The following is a 22,053-nucleotide window of genomic DNA, read 5'->3' on the forward strand; positions in this document are numbered from 1 at the left end:
CTGGCTTTCTATCCTGTTGTTTTCACTAACTGCATAATAGAATTGGATTGTATCTGTTCTCCGGTGACAGTATACCCATTGACCTCACTGTAGAAGCAATTGTTTTCAAACAATATTACCAATTCACTTCCAACTGAAAAGGAAACTAGATTAAATACTGTGAGAAAATTCTACAGCAATGAATGAAGTGCACAACATATGACATGTGTCATATGACAAAAGGCTTCATAATGTAACTGACATAGGACAGAGGTATCAATTCAAGAGTACTTCATTGGTGGTTAAGTATTTTGAGTAGTTTGGTGACCATGAAAGGCATGATACAACATTTTACTCTGAACTCCTCACATACCAAAATGAAGGCACACGTGAAGTCCTCACAATGAAGATTGTTGGGGTCACTTTCGTACATAAATTTAGATTCTGGAATCAAATCACAACTTCTTATAAGTTTACTTATTATTGTGTCACAAGTAGGCTTACATTAACACTGCAGTGAAGTTACTGTGAAAATCCCCTAGTCACCACACTCCAGTGCCTGTTTGGAAACATCGAGAGAATTTAGCATGGCCGATGCACCTAACCAGCATGTCTTTCAGACTATGGGAGGAAACTGGAGTGCCTGGAGGAAACCCATGCAGGCACAGGAAGAACATGCAAACTCCACACAGCCAGTGACCCAAACCAAGAATCGAACGCAGATCCCCAGTGCTGCGAGTGCTAACCACTGTGCCACCATGCCGTCCGTAACTCTGTAGGTGATTTGGTGGGATGCAAGATAGTCAATACCAAGGAAGAATGTGATAGTTCATATGACTTTGTCATATAATTGGCAAAATTAATTTCATCACAGGTATATATGAGGTATTCCACCTTACTAAGAAACAGAAGGAAGATCATGGATAATTTGGAAATTTAAGAATGTAAATGGGGTTAAGGTGCAAAGGAATCTGTAAATGCAACAACTTACATTTACAATTACGAAGCACTAAAATAAAGCTAAGGCCATCAAAAAAAAAGACAGTTTATTTCGAGTGATAGAACTGAAAAACAGAAGTGATACAAAGCTTGCAAAACACCAGTGGGATACCGAGAAAACTCTGGCTCCAATACTGCAAAAAGGGATATAGAAACACTGAAGTGTAAAAATTATTTGCAAGGATAATGCCAGAACTGCAAGGTTATATCTATCATAAAAGAATGAACAAATTGGGTCTCCATTGTCTTAGCAAACAGCCTGAGCAGTGATCTAATTCATGTATTTGAAACAATACGAGGTTTTGATAGAGTGAACAAAGTGGATGCTTCTACATGTGAGGAGGAGCAAAATGAGAGGCCATCAATATGATGTAGGCACAAAGACATCAAATTGGGGAAATGAGAAGAAATTTCTGTGCCTAGAGAGAGTGGGGAGAATGTGAAACTCACCACTACAAGGAGTAGTTGAAGTGAATAGCAGAGGTAGAGTTAGGGGAAGAGTAGGAGGGAGGGGGAGCAGATGAGGAAGGGTGGGAGGAGGCTTGAGTGCATGGATGCATTGGGCCAAATGCCCTTTGTATATTTTACGTAAAACTTGACAAGCTGCTGATGTTGGATTAAATATTAACTTCATGATTACTTACTTGGACTTGTGATATCAGCGGTTCTTCTCAATTTTCCACTAGCTGTCCTTGTAATCCCTAAAATAATAGTAAAGCATTATATTTACATTATGTTGATATACTGGTCCTAGATTCATTGCTCCTTGTTATCCACTAATTTATTACAATCATCTTTGTTCAGTAAGTGAGAATGATGGGTTGCAAAGATCCTCTCTGAAATGAACAATACAGTTCATTTCAAAAACAAAGTGGTGTCAAAGCCACATCTTAAATTAAGCTTCAAACGCTAATCACCAGTAAAAATGGTTGAAGGTTCTGCCAAATAATGATTCCCATGATATTTCAGAAGTTTAATCACTGAAGAAATTGGTCAGGCAATGACTCATGTCTATCCCCCTTCCTAATTATTGACTACAGCTCAGCCTTAAAACATCATTATTTCTACAAAACTCATTTCCAAACTCTGTGGTCTAGGGCTCGGCTCCTTACTCTGTGACTGGATCCTAGACTTCCTAACACACAGACCACAATCTGTGAGGATAGGCAACACCACCTTCTCCGTGATTATCCTCAACACTGGTGCTCCACAAGGCTGTGTCCTCAGCCCCTTACTATATTCCTTATGCACCTGTGACAGTGTGGCCAAATTTCGCTCCAACTCGATTTTCAAGTTTGCTAATGACACCAAGGTCGTGGGTTGGATCTCAAAACAATGATGAGGTGGAATACAGGAAAGAGACAGAGAATCTGGTGAACTGGTGCAATGACAATCTCTCCTTCAATGTCAGTAAATGAAGGAGATAGTAGCTGACATACCCATTGATGTAGGCAGGGGCATGAAGTGGAAATGGTCGACAGCTTCAAGTTTCTAGGTGTCCAGATCACCAACCTGTCCTGCTCCCTCCATGCTGACACAATAGTTAAGAAGATCCACCAACACCTCCACACAGACGGCTAAGGAAATTTGGCATGCCTGCTATGACTCTCACCAACTTCTACAGATGCAGCATAGAAAGCATCCTTCCTGGTTGCATCACAGCTTGGAACGGTTCCTGCATTGTTCAGGGCTGCAAGAAACTACAAAGGATCATGAACAAAGCCCTGTCCATCATGCAAACCAGCCCCAATCCGTTGACACTGTTTACATTTCCTGCTGCCTTGGAAAAGCAGCCAACATAATCAAAGACCTCACTTATCCTAGACATACTCTCCTCCACCTACTTCTGTCGGGAAAAAGATGCAAATGTCTGAGGCCACTTACCAACTGATTCAAGAACAGTTTCTTCCCTGATGCCATCAGACTTTTAACCTTATATTAAACTGATCTTTCTCCAAACCCTAGCTATGACTGTAACGTTACATTATGCACTCTCTCATTTCCTTCTCTATGCACGGTATGCTTTGTCTGTATAGCACACAAGAAATAATACTTTTCATCGTATACTAATGTGACAATAATAAGATCAACTCAGTAGCAAGAACCACCTGATTTAGACCTGCATAGGGCAGGGCTAAAAAATAAATCATGCAATTGGCTATTTGCCTCAGTTCTTGCCAGATTTTATTTAAAGAAGTGTAGATATTACAATGAAGAGACACTAATTGGTAGCTTGTATCACATGTACCCTGGCCCACAGATCTTATTGTATAACTATAAATTAACCAACAGTGCTTAACATAGTAAATTGCTTCCGAAATAGTGAAGTGCAGGAGCTGAACATATCAGCAATTATAAATCACACACCCATGGTAAAATGATGATGAAGAGACACTCATGCCATGAAGATCAGCAAGTATTAGGTTCTGGGAATGTGGAATTTAACAATTGGAGTATGCAACGATTTCTAGCTGGAAAAGGGACTTTGCAATAGTATCTCATGCTTTTGTGCTAGGGTGAGGGCGATGTAACGTGGTTATGAGCCCCAAAAGAGGGAAAAAAGCTTTCAAAAAAGTCCATACAGGAATCAATGATGTAGCAAAGAGCAGAATGAAGCTCTCACAGTGGGAATTAACTTTCAAAGGAGAGGTCCAAGATTTCAAAACAATGTTAGATTTACTCCTATCAAAAGGAGAAAATGCTGGAAAATCTCAGCAGGTCTGGCAGCATCTGTAAAGGAGAGAAGAGCTGATGTTTCAAGCCCAGATGACCCTTTGAAAAAGCTGTTGGAGAGAAATGCAATACTTTTTCAGGGTAGGCATTCCTGGAAGAGAAGTGGCAGCGAGTTAAACACTAACCCTTTGACAAAGGGTCATGTAGACTTGAAATGTCAGCTCTTTCCGCTCCTTACAGACACAGAAAAATCTCAGCAGGTCTAGCAGCATTTTCTCTTTTAGTTTCAGATGCCAGCATCTGCAGTAATTTGCTTTTATTCAGATTTACTGCTGATGCTCTACAATAAGTTGCTCAAGTTTAACCAGCTAAGTACATTGCTGCATGCCCAGAGATACAGTAGAGGGAAGGTTCAGATTCCTAGAGCATTAAGGCAAGTTCAGAGGGCTTTGGAAATTTTCAGGGCAGAAGCTGGGTTTCACCCAAGTTGGATTGCTAACGGGTACCATTGCAGGATAGGTAAATACAGTAGTGAAAAAAAAAGCCACTGACAGGCAGAGCAGAGATAAATCAAAAGAAAAGTCAAAAATTGGTTTTATAAAAAGAGTGACCTGATGAGTATATAATACAAATGCTTTAAAGACCAAAGCGTACTCGACCAGACTTTTGGTTACCCCTAATACTGCCTTCATTGGGCTACTGGCTGATTAAGTTGCCGTGAAGTACCTTGGGGCATTTTTCCGTGTTACAGTTGCTGTAATTTCAACTTATAGCTGTGTGCTTTGTATTCTGTTATAGATGCATGTCCAGTTACGCAAGAAATCAAAGTTGGGAGGAAGAGTTACTATTTGAATATCAAAGTGCTGGAGGAATTGAGCAAGTCTTCCATTTGAAATAAAAGCAATCAATAATTGTGAAGATGCAATCCGAGGCTTTACGTTAAGCAAACTCTACTTACACGATTGCTTCAAACAAGCCCACAGCACATTCCTTTCAAACGAGAAAAACCTCCTTTTCTTAAGGTATGACTGGTTCTTCAGGCCATGTGACACTTTCTCAATAAGGCTGGTCATAAAGTGACAATCAATACATCCCTTCCTCTAACTCCTTTTCACAATCCTAATTTACCAAATTATGCATGGTGACACAGTATTTAGGGTGGCATGGTGGCACAGTGGTTAGCCCTGCTGCCTCAGTGCCAGGGATCTGAGTTCAATTCCTGGCTTGGGTCACTGTGCAAACTCCACACATTCTGTGCGTGGGTTTCTTCCAGGTGCTCTGGTTTCCTCCATAGGTCTAAAAGATATGCGAGCAAGGTGGATTAGCCATGCTAAATTGTCCCTTAGTGTCAGGAGGATTAGCAGGGTAAATATATGTGGGGTTAGAGCCTGAATGAGATTGTTTATGGTGTGAATGGCCTCCTTCTGCACTGTAGGGATTCTATAAAGAAAAAAAAGTTACTTTATGCGGATGAACAGAAAACACTATCAAAATCTGAGAAATAATTACGTGTACCAAGTCCTGAATTCGAATAACACACATATATATTAGGTTCAATAATTATCAAGTCTTTGAGGATGTTTTCTTTTTCCCAGTAGAGTGACTTGGTGCTGTAGTTTGAGATGCTTTCACAGGATTGACATTAACAAAAACAATAGGTACCTCTTCTAAAATGCACAGTTCATTACTATTTGCTTCAACGGAGTTTTGTCTGTAACAGGCCCATCAGGTACTTAAGGGTTTGAAACCATTTCTAGATATCAACACTGACTGCTGGAGCATTTCTCTACTCTTCACGTGGTCACAAATGATCCGTCCCTTCACACCCATTTAGTACAACAGAGATTCTATCTCAGAGGCAATAATTCCCGACATCCAGCTTGTTTCATTAACGAAGATTTTCACATACACAGCTTCATTTGTTGTAAATTTGTGCTCTAGAATGCAAATCATGGCTTCTTATCTGATTACCTTGGCTGGTTTCTACCCACTTTGGCAAATTAGGAAACCCAAGGCTCAGCACTATTCTGAGACAACGTTTTATTAGCAGTTCTGCTGGTGGAACTCCCATTGTTGCATGTGGGGTGTTACGATAGCCAAAAAGGAAGCATGAGTCTTTGGTTTCCAGGGTTTCTCCTGACAGTTTCTTTTGGCCAGATGTGAAAGTTTGGATCGTTCCCTCGACTAGTCCGTTTGATCCTGGGTGGTAAGGCACAGTTCTCATGCATTTAATCCTGTTGAAACTGGTAAAGTTTTGAAATTCAGCACTTGCTTATATGGTTCGTTGTCTGATACGGATTGCCAGGAATTGAAAGACATTGGTGAAATCTTCCAAAATGGTAACATGTATGTAGGTGACTTCACCTCAAAAAAAAAGGTCCAACCATTTAGAGTGTGTAACAATCCCAAACAAAAACATTGTGCCCAGGAATGGACCAAAATAATTGATACGACTTGTATGCATGGCCGGCCATGCCATTCCCAAGGGTGCAGTGGGGCTGTAGCAGGCAGCCTTTGTTGCAGTTAACACAGTTGACCATGCTTGATTAGTTTCAATATCAGCATCAATACCAGGCCACCACATGTAACTCATGGCAAGCACCTTCATCTCAGACATGCTAGGATGAACAGTATGTAATTCAATTAGGAGCAGCTCCCTGCCTGGTACAGGACTGATTATGCATGCTCCCCTTAGAATGGTGCCATCCTGATAACTAAATTCCTTATTGCAGGTAAAAAAGTGGTTTAATTTCCTTGGAACCTGGCTAATTTGTCCATCCTATAAACATTTGGTCTCTCACTTTGGTCCAATTCCTGACCTGCTTCACATAAACTGTTTAAAAAGTATAATGCCAAAAGATTTCTTAGAATACAGCTTTACTCCAAAGGTAGACAGCTAAGTGCATCTGCATTTGCTATGTATATTCAACTTTGTGTTTGATAACATAGTCATAGCTGGACAAAATTTCCATCATTAAATTCTTGCTGAAGCTATTAACGGAATAGACTTATCTTCTCTTAAGAGGCCCAAAAACAATTTGCCATCACAAACAATGGTGAGGTGTCCATCACGTAAGTACTAGTGGATTTTTTTGATGCTGAAAACTATTGATAGTTCTTCCTTGTCAATTTGTGAGTAGCCTTTTTTGGCCACTGAGAGGGTCTTGCCATGTACCTGATCGGCCTTTCAGAGCCATCGCCCATCTTGTGGGACAACACCGCACCCACGCCAAAGATTTTCACATATACACCTTCATCTGCTGTAAATTTGTGCTCTAGTATGCTAATCATCTCATTACCTTGGCTGGTTTCTACCCTCCTTAGCAAATTTAGAAAAACAAAACTCAGTACTGTTCCAAGACAACGTTTTATTAGTTCTGGTGGAACTCCCATTGTTGCATGTGGGGTGTTACCATGGCCAAGGAGTAAGCACAAGGCTTTGGTTTCCAGGGTTTCACCTGACAGTTTCTTTCGGCCAGATGTGAAAGTTTGGATCATTCCCTCAACTAATCTGTTTGATCCTGGGTGGTAAGGCACAGTTCTAACGTACTTAATACCGTTGAAACTGGTGAAGTTTTGAAATTCAGCACTTGTGAATACGGTTAATATCAGTTCTTTAGAGGGTCAAAGTGCACTAATAGGTTTGAGGAACACAGCAATTCCTTTACTCTGTTTAGAGCCTCTTCCTGGGGAGCCTTCCAAGATCAATGATAGTGTTTCTTTAACAGACTATGCAAGGGGGCCAGTAAAGTTGATAAGTTGGGTGAAAACCATCCATATTCATTTACCACCCCCCAAAATGATATAATCTTGGTTACGTTTATGGGAGAAAATGTTTCCTTTATCACTTTAACCTTTACATCCATGGGGTGTAACCATTGTGCATCTACACTGTCCCCAAGTAGGTCACTTGGTGCCTTGAAAGGTGCACTTCTTTCTCGAGGCAAACACCAGCCTTTTAAATGCTAGATGTTCGCCTCTGTCAAGCCAGTTATAAGGAAATTGGCAAGGTATATACTACAATCCACAGTAGCCCCTTAGCAGACTTGGCATTGTTCTTTGAGATATTGCACATGCTGAAGACATGATAAAATGTAGGGATGTGTATTTATTATGACATAACTCAGCAAGTGTTATTTAATTTGAGCTGTTGTACATGTGACTCATACCCAGCTTTGTGTAAAATTGACCTCCTGTAGCTCCGCACACAGGTCTTCAATTCTCAGGATTGGATACTTATCCATCTTGGTGGCCTGATTAACTGTTAGCTTATTTTTGCCACAAATGTGGATGGTCTTATCCAGTTTCAATATGGGGATGACAGGAACTGCCCATTCTGAAACTGAAACGGCTGGATAATGCCCAATTCCTCTAACTGGTTTAACTTAGCATCCGCTTTTTCCTCATAAGGCATCCTGTCCTAACTGGATCAATGCAAGTCTTAGCTGGCAAACCTTTAAATTTTGTCCAATTAATTACATAAGACGTTGCTGCACTTTTTAAAATTCTGGCAGATCCCCTACCCACACTTGAGGGGTCTCAGGCCAATTTAAATTGTTTTCTTTAAGCCAATCATGACCCAGAAGTCTTGGTCCTTCACTCATCGCTATATAAGTCACAATCATTTCACCTCAGGCTCTCACCCTCAAATTAGTGTCTCTGGATTATGACTGATGGTTTGTATTAAAAGTGACTCTTCACCAAATCTGCAGTGCCACTGAAATGATTTAGAATCAGGTGTACTTGTAAGACTGGGAATAGACACAGACGCTCAGGAGAATTTCCTAGCACTTTGCCTCCTCCCCATTTAGATTGCCTGGAAATAGGTGCTCTATGCATTGACTACAGTCCTCTGAGGAGTCAAATAGGTCTATTCCCCTGAAGAGAGGCATCCTGGTGTGAGTATTCCTTTTTCCTTCAGTCTTTGTTGGTGTTACTCACAGGTGTAGGACTCGAGGCAGCTCCAGGATTATTTTGCCCTATTGCCAGATATGGAGATGCACTCCTGGATGTTTTAAATTGAATAAGTAATCTTTATTTGCAAGTTTGCTTCATTGGATGCATGCTTCAAACTAGCCTATATTAAACTCGTTCTACTTAGTAAAATTCCTCCACTTAGAGAGATTTTCCATGTTAGGCGTTGATTAGATTTTCAGGTCTTAACATGTCAATTGCCACAACAATTAAAAACATTAAAATTGTGCCTTCATTTCAGACAATAGCATGACAATAGTGTGCCTTTAAGGAATGTACGGAGGCAACACCTGGAGTAGTGTGTGCAGGTTTGGTGTTCTTATCTGATAAAGGAAATCTTTGTTATAGAGGGAGTACACGGAAGGTTTACCAGGGATGCCAGATCAGTCATAGAAGGACAGAGTAAAGTCAGTTAGGATGATATTCACTTAAATTTAGAAGAGTGAGAGGCAATCTCATAGAAACTTATATAGTTCCAGTGTTAGACAGGGTGGATTCAGAAACAAATCAATGGCGGGGGAGTCCAGAAATAGGGGGTCACGCTTTGAAGAGGTAAACCTTTTAGGATTGAGACGAGGAGAAATTTCTTCACCAAGGGAGTGGCAAGTGATGGAACTCACTACCACAGAAAGTTGCTGAGGTCAAAACAGTGTTTGATTTCAAGAAGAAATTAGATATAACTCTTGACGCTGAAGGTTTCAAGGGATATGGGGGAGAAGGCAGGATCTTGAGTATGATCAGCCATGATCAAAATGAATGGCAGAGCAAGCTCCTAGGGTCAAATTGCTTACTCCTGCTACTAGTTTTTATGTTTCTATATTAGCTGACAACCTCAAATCATTTTGACCCAATTGAGGTGGTCAACTAACATAGAAAATAGAAGTGGGAGTGGCCATTTGAACAACCCCACCGATAAATGGCTAAGAATGACTTGAATCCATTCCTAATTAAGTGCTGCGAAGGGAAGCTTATTGTTTTCCTAGTCTATTGACAGGTTCCCCTTCCAAACTTTTATCAGGCTGTCCTTCTCAGCGTTCATTCCCTCGTTCTCACACAAATTCAATATCTTGTTACCCTCGAGGAGATGGTGGGTGGAGGGGGTTCAATGAAATTCAACCATATTCCCATAGATCAGCAGAAAACAGCATACTACTTCGAAGTGGAAAATGTTTTCATCGCAAACCCAAATTATTGTAAGACATTTTCTCAGAAGCTTGTTTTTATTTTAGAAAAGAAAAGGACAGAAGGCAAGGGACTGAAGTAACAAGTTGTGCTAGGTTTCATATTAAATCTTGGTAAGCTGCCAGGTTTTAACATCTGCCTCTAACTGACACTACTATAAAGAACAGCAGCAGCAAACAGCCCACTTTTTACCTGTTCACGCGTTTTTGACCAATGGTTAGGGAGAACCAAATGAGCTAGATGACAAGATTCTTATTTTTCATTTCTGGAAGGAAAGGAGAGAGATTTGCATCTTGAAGAACTATTACAGCGCCCATTGCATAATGCAATTTGAAATGAATGAAAAGAAAAATCAAGAACCAACTTGCAACTATGAATGCTTTATATGTTAAGAAAACAGTGGCTTGCGACCGGATGTTCGACGTCTAGGGCTGCAATCTAAACGCAGTGTCAGCCTGCCAAAGCCTGGAGTTTAAAGCTGATCTGCCGAGTGGCTTGAAAACCTTTAGCTCCTTCCATGCCCCGGTCCTGGTCACAGTTTAACCATTTAACTCGGTGATCCCCATTGTGCGTTTTCTCCAAAAAATCTCAAACTCCTATTTGGTTGAGGGCAAACTGAAAAAAAAAAGTACTGGGAAGGTCAAACGCAGGGCTTGAAAAGAAGACTTGCTCGGTGGGATTGGCAGGCCAGTTGGAAAAATTTATTTCACGTTCAAAAAACTCTTTAGTGAAGCCCATGTGGATTGAAAAAGTACTTAATTTGCCACTGAATAGAGACCACAGAATTCAAAAGAAATACATTTTAACCAAAACCAAAATGATTCTTCTAATAAATCTCTTCTGTTTCACAAACGTGGCAGGACTGTCGGTGAGTCAGTGTGTGTGACTCAGTCTACAGATGGATTAGCTTTCTTCAAAAGAAACACACAAAGGAAGGTCATTTTTATCTTGGACAATAATTTGCTTTTTTAAAATTGAATAATACCTTTTGTTCCCCGTGTTCAGAATGATTTGATTTATTCACTGTAGCAGGATACAGTGAAAAGTATAGTTTCTTGTGCACAATGTAGACAAAGCATACTGTTCATACAGTACATAGGGGAGAAAGAAAGGAGAGAGTGCAGAATATAGTGTTAGTCATAGCTAGGGTGTAGAGAAAAAGGTCAACTAAATACAACGTAGCTCCATTCAAAAGTCTGACGGCAGCAGGGAAGAAGCTGTTCTTGACTCAATTGATATGCGACCTCAGACTTTTGCATCTTTTCCCGACGGAAGAGTACATGTCCAGGCTACATGGGATCCTTAATTATGTTGGCTGTTTTTCCAAGGTAGAGGAATTATAGACAGAATTAATAGATGGGAGGCTGGTTTATGTGATGGATTGGGCTACGTTCATAACTCTTTGTATTGTCTTGCGGTCTTGGACAGAACAAGAGCCATAACAATAATGTCAATGATGGTTTAGGATTTATTTAAAAATTACTTGCACCAGTACCTTCTATATTCGTGTTTACAGTCAAGGGACTGCTGCAAAACTTGAACCCAGTTTCAATGTCCTCATAACCAGAGAAGGCTGAGGTTTACTCTTCGCTGTTGCTACACCTGACAGCTGACCAGACACCAGGGGAACAGTATCTTTAGGCTTTTGTGCTAGAAAGCACAGATTGTATAAACGTCTTGCTTTTACTACAAACCAAGTGCCACAGAAAATGAAAGCAAGAGAAGAGAAATTGCAGCAAACGTCTTGGAATAAGCTAGAGAAGGCTCAATTGCAGAATAGTTACATTTTGATATGTAAAAAGTGAACCATTTGGAGTTGAAATTTCAAACATTTCACTGAAGAATTCTATTGCAATGACTCAGGACTTTATCCCCTGTAATAAAAACAGGATTTTCCTTGTGGGAGTTGGGAAAGACATTTTGAGCATGAATTTTATACATTTCCACCTTCCAGTCTGCCCTTGGGGAGGGGCAAAGTAGCAGCACAATTGGTGGAGGGCACATGGGGTAGGCACTGAATAACCCACAGATCCCTGAAGTGGCCAATTAACAAATCATTGGTACTTTAGCAGAGTCAGCGGTTGCTGATGCCTCACATGAAGCCATTGAGTAAACCTCAATGGGTTCATGAGGTATAAATTCCATCCTGTTAGGGGATCCTGTGCTCAGAGATCCCACCCACCCCCCACCCCCAATAATGATTGTGCTGCCATCCTGCCCCAACCACTGTCGTCAATCAACACTCTCCAACCCCTCCCAACTGGGGCTGGCCTGACTGACCCCAACAAATCCATCTGACATACCTTGCCTCCATATTGTTCAGTGGGACTGTTTGCCCTGCAAACCGTAGCCATTGCTCCCTGTGGTGCTGCTAGGACTGGAGAACTTCCATCTGGTAGGCTAAGAGCTCTCAGAGGTGAGACATTTTCCAAAATGGGGCTGAAAGCCTGAGACAGGCAACCATAAAAATCAAGTTGTAGGGGACCTTGTGGTAGCATCCCTTTCTCTGAGCCAGAAGCTCCAAGTTCAATTCCCATGCCAGGATTTATTGTCCATGGAAGGAGCATTACGATGAGTTTCAACAGGCTGATAATGAGCCTGGACCACCACTGTCTTTTGACTATTCCCCGAAGGGAAAAATGTACACACGTGCGAAAATAACTTAAAATATGGCAGATCGGACTGTGACCCTAACTCTCCTTCCTTCCTGCCACCCCACAATTTCAACTCCCTTGTTAATAAGCAAATCTAAAATCAGGCTATGACTTCCTGAATCTGCAGAAATGGGCTTGACCCTAGCTTTACAACTGTGGGGCATACTGTAATATACATTTAAGAGATATTAGTGACATCACTAGAACCAGTCTTAGTTTTACTTTTGCTTTGAGCACAGCACATGCACATCTCTAACGTCTTCAAGCTTTATACTTATGCATAACTGATCTCATGTGCCCAACCTTACTAATTGAACCCATAACACATTTACCCAACTTCGTACAAGTGATTGATGCCTTGTGTTTTGACAAAGTAGAACCATCGACTCCACAAAAAGTTTAGGCCTGGGACAGTTTTGGTTTCTGAATGTGGTTTGAGGGGAAATATTTTAGGAGCCTTTATTTTGGGACAGCTCCTTAATTAGCTTGGAGATTGATTTGGTAGCCTAGTGACCACAGAAACAAGGACTAAATTGTACAAGTGCAGGCCAGATTTAATCAGACCTCCATTATTGTGACTGCTTTTTCAGTGCATTAGTATAATTGGAATTAGGTATCTCTCGGAAGCAGAAGCCTCAAATCCCAGATGGGGCAGATTCTTGATTCATGGATGTGGAGGACTTAAGAGGCAATAGGGGAAAGAGCGGAGAGGAAATCCTTTTCCAGGAGATTGTGGCAGAAGGAAGCCATTTACCCAGCAGGACTGGCCAGTACTGTCAGCAGGTGGAATGCAATGTGCCAGAACTGGATCCAGTGTGGAAAAGATTCAGTGACCTTCTTAATTCTGCCAAGGGGGAGGTACAATGACAAACCATCAGGACACCAACTGAGCAGCCTCAGGATGCATGCTGCACCTGAATTTCCAGGTATGATCTATCAGAACAGCTCAGGAGGCTTTGTGCTGCTGAGGACCTACCAGTACTCTAATGTGCAACTTCTGAGTAGAATAATTCTCATTGGCTACATACAAGAGGACAGCTGTTTCTTATCTTTCTCCTCAATTGTCATTGGAAGAGAATATAATGCCAAATTGAGAGTACGAGGGAAGAGTTTCTTATCTCATGTCATCATCACCATGGAGGGAAGGAGGTCTGGACACCCTCACAGTCCATGACCCTGGTGAAGTCAGGCAAGGTGGAATCAACATTTGTGGTAGAAATGGTGATTGGCCTGTTTAAAGCATTTATTAACGAATGCATTACCCTCCATCAAACAGCATTTAGAAGCCTTGACACTGCACAGGCTCCTGCTGTCCAAGGTTAGTTGTCTTCTTGTCTCTCCCTCAAGAGGCAATTAGGCTAGCTCTCACCATCACTGTGCAGTGCACATCCACAACACAGCTCAGAGGAGCTGCCATCAAAACTTCCAAATGCACCATCTGGATACAGTCATCTTATTGGATCTTCGCATGTGGTCAGATAGTGACACTATGTTGAGGGAGTGGAAGGGTGGTGGATGAGCACAGTACTTGCTGGAAGAAGGTGCAAGAGACAACCGGGGGCTGTCTGGTTTGAAGGGAAGACGACAGGCACAGCCCTGCTTGTTGGAAACAGATGCAGGGCCTCAGAAATTACTAGATAGGAGACATTACCTGGGCTGGCAGCAACAAATGGGCTTCCTCATGTCAGAGTTCCCTGAGGAAATCCATCCAGTTCATGCACACTTCAATAACTCAGGGCTTTAAGTTCACCGCCTCCCTCATTGAGGGTGACCAGCCCCCAGCAAGAGGCAGACGCTGAAGAAGTTTGCATCATGAACAAACTCCATACGTTGTACATCATGTACAATGTAACCTGTGTCAATTAGTAGCACTGATGGCACAGAGGTCGAGAGGAGATGCCAGTTGTACCCAACTGGTGCTCTGAAAAACCAGCCAAGGCTGTGACTGTGACCCTAATGAGGTACCATCATTGGCATCTCTGGCTCATCTGACTGAGGGGGCCTGTATGTAGCAGGTTCCCTGTAACAGAGGCTGTCCCTGCAATGTTAACACAACAGCCTCTGGAGATGCCCTCACTAGCCTTTCAGTCAGATGGGCCAGAGATGCCACTAACCAGGACAACTGCCAGCTGCATCTCAGCTAAAAGCAGAGATAAATCACACAATACAATACTTGCAGTACAGAGGGAGGCCATTTGGCCCATCAAGTCTGTGCCAACCACAATCCCACCCAGGCCCTGGTCTCGTAACCCTGCTAATCCCCCTGACACTAGGGTTAATTTAGCATGGCCAATCAACCTAACCCACACATCTTTGGACTATGGAAAGAAACCGGAGCTCCTGGGAGGAAACCCATGCAGACACAGGGAGAAAGCACAAACTCCACACAGACAGTGACCCATAATTAGAATCAAACCCGGGTCCCTGGTGCTGCGAAGGCAGCAGTGCTAACCATTGTGCTACCCAAATGAACAGACTGCCCTGGCCTCAGAGGCCACAAGGGGGTCACTGCATAGATGTGGCTGAGAGTGAGGCCACTTGAAATCAGGCAGGATATCAGATTAGAAACTGGAGTTTCTTTCACTTGTTAAGGTGAACTTTTGGAGTTCTATGTAGATACTGGGACATGAAGCCAGCTGGTGGGAGAGAAGGGATGAGGTAGTGAAAGGGGACAAGAGTCTCTGAATGGTGACAATGAAACCTCTGGATAGCTGTGTACACTTCAATGGCATTAAGTGTTGAGTTGCTCGGGGCTTAATCTTCAAACGCATCTCAAAGCAAGCGCCTACCCATTCCAATTCCTCCTCAGTCGAGAGGGGCTCAGCTGAAACAAGCCAAGTCAGGTTATCTCCAACATTCCTGATGAGACCCTGGAGTCCTACATGTCCCCAGCTACCTTCCTGTATAGTCTGGGCACATTCTGAAACTTCCTTTAGTCACTCATCCTTGTCAGTGACCCTTCATGAGAAGTAGAGCTCAAAAATGTCTTTGCATTTTTGAATAGAATTAGCAATTAGCAAAGAACTTGTAAATTGTGTGTGTTGTAATCTGACCCATTTCAGAAGATCCCCGAAGAGCCAGAAAATGAACCAACAAATTCTTTTTAAAAATTACACAGTTTGTCTGATCCAGAACACCTTCATCAAGTGGGCTGCTCCTGGGCCCAGAAGAGTTAAGATAATAAAGCCATTATTTCTCCAGGCCAAGAATATCTTGGTGGCAATGCTTCTAACATGAATCTCAGCTGATAAAATAAACTGGTTTCATTACTAAAATCTACTGTTGGGAAACAGCAGAAACTGCGAAAGTTTTTATTGTGAGCTTGAATGATTTTATAAGCATGCAGCCAGACCCCAAATTTCCTACTAAAAACAAAGAAAAACATTTCTAAGACTGCAAGAAGCCTATGTAAGAGCAGCTCTGAATAAATATTAAAAATAACCTGGAATTTTCACACACTCAGGAGGCTGTGGCTTTGGAAAGAGAGGAGTTTTTTCTCCCGCACTGTGTTTTTCCAACTTCACTGAAATATAGCTTTCCTGGATTTTGGATCCTTTTTGTTACATTATTGTATTACAATCCAAGTACAGCTGCTTCTTTATAACTTTCAATAGGGAGATCTTGAGTCAGAAGCTCCAGGTTAAAGTCCCACCTCAGGGCTTGATGGGCAAGGAAGGTGCGTTCATAATGCAGTCAAACAGGTTGAGTGTCAACCTGCAAATCCTTCCAAAACATGCCAATGGCTGACACTAAGAGTGGGAGAGACTCCTGGTCAGCCATGCTTGATGTGGAGTGGCGCCACACAGACTATAAGCCTCTGGCGACAGACCAGTGACCTCTTCCAAGAATTACTAGCAATGGAAATAGACGAAAGTCTGCCTTAGTGACCATTAGATGCAGGGAGGGAATTGAATTATAACTTTATAGTAACATCTTTCGCAGCCACTTCTTATAATGACCACTATCTGTTTGAAGGTTGTAGACCAAGTAAATCCCTTGCTTTTCAATATGATGCCATGGGATCTTTTACCTTCACCGTTCCATTTACACTACACTGAAGGGCAAGGTGTAGGAGTTTGAAGGAGCATGTGAACACACAAGCTTGTGACTCAGATATCACCATTAAGTATTCACACCCAACCATATCAGATTAGTGACATTGCCAATGTCATCATTCACTTAATCCATGCCAAGCAAGCTTGGTCATAAGGCCAATCATTTCAGATTTACCAGGTGTGATCTTACCATCTTGCCACATCTGATCAGTGCAGCGAGCTACGAACAAAGCGAGAGGCGCCAAAAATTTGCTACCTCCCCAGGCCTGTTTTATTGGCAAGAATGACGTTGTTCCCAGAAAGGGCACAAAGCTTATTAGCATTAGAGTGCCTGGATCTCCATATATCATTACCGAGTCCAGCACGGCTGCTTCCCCCTTCTGGACGCTTCCCAGACTCCAGCGAAACATCACATCAGCACGAATCACTACTGGTCTCTGCCAGCAGAGACAAGGCACCATGGCCATGCTGAGGGTATTGGAGGCCATTGAAGCCCCCCACCTGGTAGTTGGGGGCATGACCAGGCAGTGTCCACCTAGCGGAAGGGGTTATGATGTGTCCTCACAAGGGGAGAGTGGCTTGATGGCCCAAAGCCGGTGACCCATGCCAGTGTGGGAGGTGAACATGCCACTGCTGATTGAGGGCATGGGGGAGGGGTGCCCAATATCCAATGATGGGGAGGGTGGGAGGAGGTCTCCTGGTTTACTGGCAGATTGGGGTGCTCTGCAAAATGGCCCATGAGTGCTCTAAAGCTGGCGTCGATAGGCTTCATTCACCCAGCTGTCAAAAAAAAAGTTGGAAGATTGCAATGCAGAGCTTGCCAAAAAGAATGGCTCAGAGGACTTGAGTTTCCTTGCCGTTATGACACTTGAGGCGGGATTTTTTAGCTGCGCTTACCCCAAGAATGGGGAATCCCACCTAAGGTCAACAGACATTTGCATGGTCCCCTCCCCCCCCCCCACCCACTCACTATGATTCCTGCAGTGGGCAGGATGGGAAAATTCCACCCACTGTGTTTGAATAATTAATTCAGCATCTATTTAACGTGGACACAGACAGTACGAGAGCTATCATCTCACACGAAGCTCTCCAAATAGCATCTTAAAAAATAGACATATTCACACTTGCATTTTATAGAATCAGCAGTGGTCCCATATAACTGGAAATAAATTTCCGCTGCAAAGAACAGCTGGTCATTGGCCCCCCCTTGAGGTTTTCAGACTGGAGAATATTTCTGTACAGATTCCACTAAACCTTCATACTGAAAGCATTTTTTTTATTGCAAACGGTAGCCTGGTCTGAAAGATTCCTAAAAAAAAGACACAGACTTAAAAAAAACATTAAAAATAAACCTGTAAACATTATATTTCTTTATAATATCTGAAGCTGCTGCAGATTTATAGAATTTGTATCGAGGCACTCTGCCAGACAATTGTTCTATAGGACCATATCCTTTTTGTTCCACTGAACCTATCGTCAACTTCCAAAATTGTCTTGTCTTACAGAAAGCCTATACGTCAATTAGCAGAACTGTTTTCCTCTGTGGTACAAGGGCAGAATTTTGCAGTTTCGCCTGCTGTGGAAATTGTCGCAAGTGGGACTGAAAACTTGGTGGACCTTTTAAAGTTAGGGCAGCACAGTGGCATGCACTGCTACCTCACAGCACCAAGGAGCCAGATTTGATCCCGGCTTAGGTGACTGTGTAAACTCCACACATTAGAAACATAGAAAAACTACAAAACAATACTGGCCCTTCGGCCCACAAAGTTGTGCCGAACATGTCCCTACCTTAGGGATTACTAGGCTTACCTATAACCCTCTCTTACTAAGTTCCATGTACTTATCTAAAAGTCCCTTGAAAGACCCTATCGAATCTGCCTCCACCACCGGCAGCCCATTCCACGCACTCACAACCCCATGAGTGAAAAACTTACCCGACATCTCCTTTGTACCTACTCCCCAGCACCTTAAGCCTGTGTCCTCTTGTGGCAATCATTTTAGCCTTGGGAAAAAGCCTCTGACTGTCCACTTGATCAATACCTCTCAACATCTTATACACCTCTATCAGGTCATCCCTCATCCTTCATCTCTCCAAGGAGAAAAGACTGAGCTCCCTCAACCTATCCTCAGGCATGCTCCCCAATCCAGGCAACATCCTTGTAAATCTCCTCTGCACCCTTTCTATGGCTTCCACATCCTTCCTGTAATGAGGTGACCAGAACGGAGCAAAGTACTCCAAGTGGGGTCTGATCAGGGTCCTATATAGCTGCAATATTATCTCCCGACTCCTAAACTCAATTCCTCAATTGATAAAGGCCAGTACACCAGTTTCTTAACCATAGCTTCGACCTGTGCAGCTGCTTTGAGCATCCTATGAACTTGGACCTCAAGATCCCTCTGATCTTCCACACTGCCAAGAGTCTTACCATTAGTATTATATTCTGCTATCCTATTTGACCTGCCAAAAATGAACCACTTCACACTTATCTGGGTTGAACTCCATCTGCCACTTTTCTGCCTAGTCTTGCATCCTATCAATGTCTCACTGCAACTTCTGACATCACTCCACACTATCCACAACACCTCCAACCTTTGTGTTATCAGCATTCTCCCTGTGTTTGCGTGGGTTTCCTCCGAGTGCTCCAGTTTCCTCCCACAGTCCAAAGGATGTGCTGGTTAGGTGCATTGGCCATGCTAAATTCTCCCTTAGTGTACCCAAACAGGTGCTGGAGTGTAGTGACTAGGGGATTTTCACAGTAACCTCATTGCAGTGTTGATGTAAGCCTACTTGTGACTAATACAAAAAAAACTTTAAAAAACAAAGGGTCTATTGACCTTGAGTGGGAATTTCTGATCTTGGGAGGCATGTGGCTGGAAAAGCCCACCCCAGATTTTCTTTGCAAAAGCATACTTTACTTGTAAAATATCTGAAGTAAAGTCACAAGAATTTCAAAATGGCCATCACACCAAGTGCAAAAATATTCACGTTTTCTATCTTGATCATGTTGCATCCTGTGGTGCTTTAATACAGTTGTGGTTACACTTTCCAGTTGCCTGGGCCTGTGCTATATTAATTGGGCATTATTCAGGGCATATCCACGTATAAGTCACCTTCACATTGCTAAGTGCTATCTCAAAACATTACTGAATGGCTGGTACAGTGGACTAATCCAAGAACTGCAAATACTTTCAGCCAACATAATGAAAAACATACAAAATCACAAAAGCTTGTAATCTTTGGTACCATCACCTGGACAAACAGAATGCATATGCTAAGCAGCAGACTGGAAACCCTTGTACTGGTAATAGTCCAGGATTTCAGCAGCAAACCCTTTAGATTGAAAAAAAGTGGGAATCATAGCAATTATGTGGAGAAAACTCCATTTCACAAATTTCACTTTCTATACAATGCTATTTTAGAAACATGCTTGGTACTTCAAAAAAAAATCCTGCTCTCTATGCTTTGGTTTCCATGTTTCTGACCACTGCCATTGATAAAAATCAATTCTAAGATGTAGAGAATGTTAAGAAACAAAATTCATTTGTGGCTAAAGAAAAACAGATTTTCTCATTGTCTTGGCCAAGATTCTATCCTATGCCTAAACAGGACCTTTTCTATCTGCAGAAGGCAACCAGATGGCAACACTAAAATATCAAATACATTTACAGGAGTTGAAGTGGAGAGTTTGCAACTTTGCCATTTATCTGGAGACTAATTAATCTTATACAGAGGTCTTCTCATTCTTTTTTTATAAATTAATTCATAGGACATTGGCATCACTGACAGACCAGCATATATTGCCCATCCCTTGTTGTTGCCCAAGGGCAGTTGAGAGTCAACCACTTTGCCATCAATCACATTAACTATCTGGACTAGTTCATTTTCTTCATGAGTTTAACACACTCCTTAATTTGACTAAGACTGACTGATAATACCTCAGGACAGTAACTGGACCATGCAAGGAGTTAAAAAGAAAGTGAGGATGTCAGTCAACTAAACACAAAGAAGCTGGTCAGAATTCTCCCAAGCCCCCGCTGGCATGTTCCATGTTGGGTGAGGGCAATGACAGGATGCTCAGAAGCTGGTTTCATCCTGCCATTAAATTTACAGTGGGATCTTTCTCTGGCACCTAAGGTGGATCAGAAAGCCTGTTAAGCCTGGCACAAAGGGAGGCAGATGAAGACCCTCCAGGAGTTTAGGATGGAGGATCCTGCAACTCTGGACCCCAGAACATCAAACCAGTGGGTCAGTAGTACAGCTGTAGGTGGATGTTCCCAATTAGGTAGCCTGGAGTGGGTCCACCTTCCAGCCTCAGAATATGCCTGGAGATCCATCACCATTCTCAGGAGATGTAGGTTCTTTCTTCAATAAGGGGTCAGTGATGTTGGGCATTTTTTCAATATGGCATCCATAAGACATAGGAGCAGAATTAGGCCACTTGGCCCATCAAGTCCACTCTGCCATTCAATCATGGCTGATATTTTCCTCATCCCCATAACCTCTGATCCCTCTATTAAAATCAAGAACCTATCTCTGTCTTAAAGACACGCAATGATACTGCCACAGAAGGCTGTGGCAAAGAGTTCCACAGATTCACCACTCTCTGGCTGAAGAAATTCCTCCACATCTCTGCTTTAAAAAGGATTGTCCCTTTAGCCTGAGGTTGTGCCCTCTGATTGTAGTTTCTCCTACTGGTGGAAACATCCTCTCCATGACACTATTCAGGCCTCACAGTATCCTGTAAGCTTCAATAAAGATCCCCCCTCATTCTTCTAAACTCCAACAAGTACTGACCCAGAGTCCCCAGCTATTCCTCATACCACAAGTTTGTTATTCCAGGGATCATTCTTGTGAACTGCTCTGGACCCTTCCCAATGCTAGCACCCTTCCTTAGATATGGAGCCCAAAACTGCTCACAATACTCCGAATGGGGTCTGACCAGAGTCCTATACAGCCTCAGAAATACATCCCTGCTGTTGTGTTCTAGCCCTCTCAACATGAATGCTAACATTGCATTTGCCTTCCGAACTGCTGAATGAACCTGCATGTTAATCAATCAAATGGCAAACAACTGGCCATCCAGACCTTTCCAGCCACTGAATACAGTGTAAAAATCTTGGGTGCATAATTAATAAGGTCAGGGTTGGAAGAATTGCTGTGTTTTCCCACTGGTCACCACAGTGGGAAACATTCCATGTTCCTGCCCCTGCCACAGCGCTTCTCAAAATGGGAGAATTCCGCTGTCATGACAATTGCAAATGAATTGAGTGCCATAGTTCCAGTCATTAGTTCCCATTTGTAGAGAAACCAACTAATTATTGCAACATGGTCTCCTGAAAGTTAAACAGGCATTTAACTAGTTACGTACTGTGACAAAATTTATAAAGCCAGTACCAAACTAAAGCTGAAATAACGTTATAAAACCATGTTATAAACCTGCATTTCAGAAGACCATCAGGATGATGGACTATTGCTTTATTGACATCCATATTACTACATTCCATCAGAGGACCAATATCTTCCTTCCAATGAAAAG

At 42.4% G+C, this 22,053-nt stretch overlaps 1 protein-coding gene across 4 annotated transcripts in view; it reads right to left on the reverse strand.

Moving 5' to 3' along the window:
* LOC145356310 (neuronal-specific septin-3-like) overlaps positions 1 to 22,053 on the reverse strand; it is a 264,326-nt gene that overhangs the window by 215,873 nt on the left and 26,400 nt on the right. For 3 of the 4 annotated variants that reach the window (XM_080208915.1, XM_080208910.1, XM_080208913.1), the window contains exon 2: positions 1,623 to 1,679. The exons of the other annotated variant lie outside the window; for it this stretch is intronic. In XM_080208915.1, the coding sequence (XP_080065041.1) occupies positions 1,623 to 1,679 (57 nt within the window). The remainder of the gene's footprint in view (positions 1 to 1,622; positions 1,680 to 22,053) is intronic. 4 annotated transcript variants of the gene reach the window in all.

This window comes from Carcharhinus amblyrhynchos, chromosome 21 (genome assembly GCF_965287045.1).
Source record: "Carcharhinus amblyrhynchos chromosome 21, sCarAmb.v2.hapA, whole genome shotgun sequence".
In the NCBI taxonomy this organism is placed as follows: Eukaryota; Metazoa; Chordata; class Chondrichthyes; order Carcharhiniformes; family Carcharhinidae; genus Carcharhinus; species Carcharhinus amblyrhynchos.